The following is a 6,473-nucleotide window of genomic DNA, read 5'->3' as shown; positions in this document are numbered from 1 at the left end:
TAAAACTCTGTAAACGTTCACATCTCTATGAAGCGGTCTTGGTCATACTTTGGGCTTCCTGAGCATCTAATTCTTTTGTTTTGCGCATATATCAAACGGTTACTTCGTGAAATTACAAGTTAAAATCATGTTCATTTGAACTAAAACCTGCACCTTTGTCAGAGTATGCTGTGTCAAAATTGGAGCTAAAAAGTAAAGAATTGATCCAGATTATAAAAATCACACTTCATCTTAACTAAATTTGCGCAAATGCCAAACCTCAGGTGTGGAGGGTTCTGCTTCGCGTTATTCTTACGTTCAGGAGAAGGACGGACCTTTAGGTAATTATTCGCCAGCCCTTAAGGTTTAGAGGCATACTTCAAGTTTAAGGAGACATGCAAAAAAGTTATAGGATGATGCCCATTTTTACTCGCCTGTTCATTTATGTCTATTTTACAAAAGAGCATTGAGATTTGTCTTCTCCAGAAGTCGAGTTGAAATCTCACACAAATATCGTTCTCAATCAAATAAACCGAGTGATAGAACTACAATTCGGGGTCTGGTACTACGTTCACGCGCAAAGTGAACCGCCCACATAAAGTTGTCAGCTTACTAGTAAAGAATGGGGTATCAATTTATATGGTTGATTTTATTCGCTAAGTCGTGCTAACCATCTGCCAAATTCAGAACTTTTCCATATCATAACCGTAGAGAATACTTAAATGTTTATAGCGAGATAGCCTGGGTGCATACTAACAGTAAATAATTTATATCTCAATGATTTATCTGTAGAGGCACAACACTGATAATGTTAAATTATCTTTTATTAACATCTGAAAGGCCAAATTTAGCTTGCATGCAAATTAATCTAAAAGTGATCTTACTTAAAATCACTTGGCATGCCCCAAATGTCAGTAGGAAGATAGTGCGGTAAATACTTTAAACCCAGGGGTTGGCAGTTGATCATATGGTCAAACTGTTTGCATGATAGTCTCCTAAAAAAGGTCTGTTGTCAATGAAAGTTCCTGACATTTGGACAACCTGAACAGAAGTAAGTTAAGTGACCCTACTGATGACTTCCTTTCAGGTTGTCAGAGTCTCAGTGACCGCCACTGACAACAATCCCTTTCAGGACAACTCTCATATGGACAGTTTGATCGACTACAAAGATAGTGTGAAATCCACCACTGGAAAATGCAACCTATGCCTTTCTGCATGAAGCTATAAATGTAAGTCATCTAAGATTTTTTATACCAGAATCCCTCATATTACCATGAAATATTAAAAAATTAGATTTATATCAAAAGAAAAGAATTTCTGTCTTAATTTTTCTTTGAATGCCATTTAAAAAGGCAATACAAAACCTCTTTTAAAATCAAGTTTATGCACCTTCTTTGGCTAGGGAACAAAAAGTAGACTCCAAAGAGTGACAGAAATTGGGCCTAGCTCCTAAGCTATGAGTGAATAAATGCCATCCAATTTCAATTTAAAACAAACTCCAATATGGAAACTAAAAAAAGTTCTAAACTCTTAAATTACCATACTTAAACTATTTCCTGTAACCTATCATTTACCACAGAAGGCAATTTCAAATTACTCCTGAAGACATGATTAACATTCTATATTTTTCAAAACTTCTATTTTTTATTTATGATACTTCAATGAGTAGTTGATGATTGACTCTTGAAATGTTAGAAATTTTATAATTTCTATGACTCTTTTCTAGCAACTTCAATGTGAAGATTCATTTTTTGACGAATTCGCGTCAACCTCATCTCATTGTATTTATTATCAGAAAAAGGGACAAAGAAAAAGATCTGAAAAACAAAGGCACATAGAAAATATCAGTAAATTTGTTGACTCAATGTGGAGTTTAAAAAGGCAAATACTTACAGATTCTAAACAATTTTTGTTCATTATGTAAAGGATAATGTAAAGGGATGAGTGGAAAAAGCCCCATGTGACCACTGGTAAAATGCCAGATTCTCCTTCCATATTGCCTTGTCTTTCCTTGACAATCAAAAAGAGAATTTGATGTTGGAGCAAAGGTCACTTGAGGCTTTTTTCCCCTTCAAATTCAGGATGATGTCTAGATCCAACATAACTCTTCATTAGAAAGGGAATTTTAGGTAAGGTCACGGAGAGCTGGTAAAAAAAAGAAAACTCAGAGTGAGGCACAAAGTTGGTTAGCAATAATTATTATCACAGTGAAATCTGGGCTGCAGACCTGGCCTGTTGACTGTGTGGTGTTCTCTAGTAAAACACTTTTATCTCAACATGCCCCTCTCCAGCCAGGAGTATAAATGGCTACCAGCACCAGGGAGACTAAATGAAATGAGAAAGGGTAACCTGGGATGGACTGAGACAAGTAATACTCCTATTCATCTAACAGAAACTGTGAGAAGTTCTGCCTGTGTGAGTCACTTGACTTAAGTACTGACTTTCCTTCAGTGCAGTGAACATTAATCTCTATTAATGTGAATCTAGACATTGATAACTGAGACGCCTGGACTGGGTACAGGCAGGGTGCATATTAGTATTTTCCCTTTTCTTAAGATTGAGCAATTTGTTCAGCATACAAGTCATAAGAGCCAATGGCTATTCACCATGCTAATGCGTTTTAATTGCAAAATTACTTTAGTATATTACTGTTTAGGTGTGTACATGTTATTAGTAGCCTAGCAAGCAAGCAACAAGTTTATTTCTAGCTTTTAGAAAGTTTTAGTTTCGATCCCACCCAACATTGACAGTTTTGATTGTATCTTAATCTAATTTGTGTTTGTAATTTTTTCTTGATTACTGGACTGGATTTTTTATGTAATAGTCTTGTGTGTTATTTACATTATACATTCAATAAACTGTCTGGTCCCAAAACAAGCCTCTGTCTGTTGTGGTGTTTAGGAGACTGTTTGATAGCATTATGATGGCGACTGTCATGAGTTTGCTAAAAATGGATGGGTTTTGGAGCAATTCCAAATGGAAATTTTGTTTTTAAGCTCTAAAATTATTATAGAAGAACACTATGAATAACAACAACTTACAGGTGATCACTGAGTGAGTAATACTAAGATATAATACTAAGAATAACATCAGAGCTTATTGGTCGATCATTATGTGTTGATCAATTCCAAGCTTCAATGTTCCCCCTTCCTGTGCATTTGAACTTTTGAGATTGGTTTCTTTATATTCCTGCCCCCCTCTCCCCACCCCCCAGGACAAAATCTGCATTAAAATGCCCTATCCAAGCACAACTTTTTATTGAACAATTGTTTGTGATCAATAAATGTTTCAGAATTTAGCAAAGGTTTTGGTTCCACTGTTAGGTTTTTTTTGCCTGTAAACATCATTCTACAATGTGATAAGATATCAGTGGGGTATGCAGGTGAAAGGAGAGGGGGATGTTGAAGCTTCAAATTGATCTGCACATTTAGAGCTTTTTCCTACCATGTTTAGAAGAAAGGCAAATGGAATCATCAAAGGAAGAAATCCTGTTGAAAATGACTTTGCCTTTGGAAAAAAATATCACAGTAAAGGTTATTTCTTCAGTGTCATAAATAAATAAAAAATATTTCAAGCTAGAGGAAATTTTTTAACTTAATGGAGATGCCTTGTGGAGGAGCATGTTTGTGGTGGATACTCAGACCCTTAATGTGTTACATGCAGGAGAACTGTTGACAATTCTATTTGACTGTGAGTTTATCAACAGTACTGGAGGGTAAGCAAGCCATCGAAAGGAGCCTTCATGTGTATGAGCTGTGCAACATTGCTTCTGCCAGTTAAATTGTATTTATTTAAAATTTTCAGTATTTTAGTTATCAAAAACATTTAGAGACCCTATGATAGAGGGCTTTTCACTTCACAATTTTACAATTAATAATAACCAACTTTCTTTACTTACCTTCGCAAGAGTTCCTCTCTCCTGCCCTGGTTGAAATTCTATTTCCACAATGTCCAGCCACTCAGCTTCAGTATAAGAAAATATTTGCACAAAATGTCTTTCATGATGAATCTACAGAAGACAAGTAGTTTAAATAAATGTCCCTAAGGCAAGCTTACTACTATCTCAAAACAAGTTGAAGTGTGCTATATGCACCTTAAACTAAGTTTTAAAGGATTATGAGGTACCCTTGCATCTTTAACCTGAGAATCTTGGTTATTTTCTCTAGCCTTGGTTAACTTTGAGTTCTCTGGGATCTTATCTCTTCAAAGCCCCAATGGTTGGTCAACCAATTCCCTAAAAACTTTTAACATGCCTCTGTTTTTCTTCCAGTGTCTCCATATAACCAGTAGAATGTCTGGGTGTCAGCAAAGTGTCCCAAAAACCTGACTAAAAAACTGAGGGGAAAGGGGAGGGGGATAACCTTTGAAATATCAGCAACACATCCAGGTGAAGAAGCACAATTCCTTGTCACTTTGTGGAATGAAAACTGGGATAGGTTGCATGCAGTGGAGTGGGTCTCCTGCTTGGCTCATTGGTCGCCTAAATGCAATTGACCACCCTTATATTGCATGAAACCAGAAGTATCTCAAATTTCACCATTTTAAACTTTTTTCAGACACATCTTTCAAATTTTTGTGAGAGTCCTAAAAGTTTCATGTCAAAATGGTTTGTTGCATTTAAAGGTCTACTAAAGTATTGAAGTCTGCTCTTCACTCACCTTATTTATATGCATCTTCTCAGTTTCACTAAGTAAGGATATGGCTGATACCAAATGTTCTAAGCACACTTCTGGAGTTGCTTCTGGTATTATCCACCTTAATGTTTTAATAAAAACGTATCAACATATAATTTTAAAGTCAAATAAAGTATTTTTAATTTGGCTGGTCAAAAAAATTCAGGCAATTATCTGATATGAAAACCATACAACTTTCAGAACAGTCTACCTTTGGAACAATTACCTGTAAACAGCAACACCCTCACAGCTTTAGCTCTCAAGATCTTACTCTCTGCATTGTCTACCTCATGGCTCAACTTAATAAATTCACTAGAAACTCTATGAGGTATATTCCCCAGGGTCTCCTTGCGATGTCTTTAACTACTAAGACCTGACTGTTAATTCTCCCCTCTAGAAACTATGCATTTCCCTATAAATTTAGTGGGAGAATATGGTGTTTGATCAAGATAACAACATCCACCTAATAAAATCGAATATTCTCATTACCTATTTGCTGGATAATGATTGATATTATAAGGAGAAATTACATGTTAACCACATCTGGGAGTTAAAGGGTTAAGTGCTTTATACTTAGCTTCAAAACACTCAAATTTGACTCTAAAAGATGTTTGAAAACCTTTAAATTTAGCTCAGTCTATACAATTAGATTATCATTAGTTTCCAAAGAGTGTATAATACATTTTTCTCTGCATTGAACTAACAAATCTGCTCTGTGAGAAATAATCAATATTTATATGCATTTCATATGACCCTTAAATAATTCAATGTTTTATAATTTCACAGTCCAAATTTCACCTGTCATTCAAGTCTAAGCAGAAACCCAAAGAGACTAAATTATTAAGAAATATAGTGTTGCAAACAAGAAAGAAAATAAAAAAGCCATTAAATCTCTTGAAAGTACATTTAAACATTTAGCTTATGCATATAAATTACTCTTAGTTAATGGACAAATTCTGATAACTGTCTTTTGGATTTGTATCAGAACTCGCGGGGCTCCTTAGATGACCATGATTAGAAAAATATCAATATTGGTAATAATTCAAACGTAAAGTGCGAAATACTAATAAATCATTCACTTTCTCGTACGTTGAAGGGTTGCACGACCTAATAACATCATGCTGATTTCAATAAAAATATGACATATTTTGTTGTTTCTAAATACCAAACAGCTGGGTGTTTTGAATAGGACTTAACATGATCAGTTTCAAGACCCCACGCCAACGCAGTCAATCCAAAATATATCATCTCTAAAATCAAGAGATAATAATGGAGTGATCCTGTTTGGATTAAGTTTTTAAGGAAAATTTAAAGCATACCGAACGGATTCGCTGGTAATGGCATTTAAAATAAATGCAGTGTATATCATACAAGTAACAAGGAAAACGATTAAAGAAACTTACGTCTCTTTACAACTATGGAGATTTCTAACACCAGGCAACCATACAGCGGGTCTCAGTACGCCCTGAATTGGCGACTGCCACATGGCACAACAACAATCAGCTGAAGACATTTGATTACAGCAGTAGTGCTTCTTTCACCTTCTAATTCGATTCTCGGATGGCAACAGCGCGCCTACAAGTGGGAGTTGACAATTAACGGGACGGTTGACCGAAAATCGACCGAATATTCTCCGAAAATTACACGATCTTTCGTGAACCAAGTGGCGTGTCAGGACAAAATATGATATTTAAGGCCGAACCGGATAAAAGACTACCGGTAGTGATAAATGAAGTGTGATAAATCAACTTTACCTGCAAATGCAAATTTCGGTGACTTGTGTGGAAATATATCCCAGGCGTTCATAACAGTCGGCGTAGC

The 6,473-nt window shown here is 35.7% G+C and overlaps 1 protein-coding gene across 2 annotated transcripts; it reads right to left on the bottom strand.

Annotated features, from left to right (window-relative positions):
* Nucleotides 1–785: 785 nt before the first annotated feature.
* Nucleotides 786–6,446, bottom strand: LOC131792845 (uncharacterized). Of its 2 annotated transcripts, XM_059110255.2 has the most exons (6): nucleotides 6,407–6,446; nucleotides 6,056–6,227; nucleotides 4,638–4,734; nucleotides 3,878–3,988; nucleotides 3,424–3,486; nucleotides 786–1,796 (listed from the first exon to the last, which is right to left on the bottom strand). In XM_059110255.2, the coding sequence occupies exons 2-6, from the start codon at nucleotides 6,163–6,165 to the stop codon at nucleotides 1,689–1,691; spliced, it is 489 nt and encodes a 162-aa protein (XP_058966238.2). In that variant the 5' UTR covers nucleotides 6,166–6,227; nucleotides 6,407–6,446; the 3' UTR covers nucleotides 786–1,688. The 2 variants fall into 2 exon arrangements, with proteins under 2 accessions (XP_058966238.2, XP_058966237.2); XM_059110254.2 differs by lacking the exon at nucleotides 6,407–6,446 and having other exon boundaries at nucleotides 6,056–6,400.
* Between the last annotated feature and the right edge of the window lie 27 nt (nucleotides 6,447–6,473).

Source organism: Pocillopora verrucosa, chromosome 2 (assembly GCF_036669915.1).
Source record: "Pocillopora verrucosa isolate sample1 chromosome 2, ASM3666991v2, whole genome shotgun sequence".
Classification (NCBI taxonomy): Eukaryota; Metazoa; Cnidaria; class Anthozoa; order Scleractinia; family Pocilloporidae; genus Pocillopora; species Pocillopora verrucosa.
This window is presented reverse-complemented; position numbering and strand designations above follow the sequence as displayed.

Excerpts from the sequence above, each read along its gene's own strand:
- LOC131792845 (XM_059110255.2), bottom strand. The coding sequence starts at position 6,165 with ATGTCTTCAGCTGATTGTTGTTGTGCCATGTGGCAGTCGCCAATTCAG. Across the intron at positions 4,735-6,055 it reads CTCCATAGTTGTAAAGAGAC|GTGGATAATACCAGAAGCAA; the intron begins GTAAGTTTCTTT and ends TAAAACATTAAG. Across the intron at positions 1,797-3,423 it reads TTGCCTTTCTTCTAAACATG|ATCTTTTTCTTTGTCCCTTT; the intron begins GTAGGAAAAAGC and ends TTTGTTTTTCAG.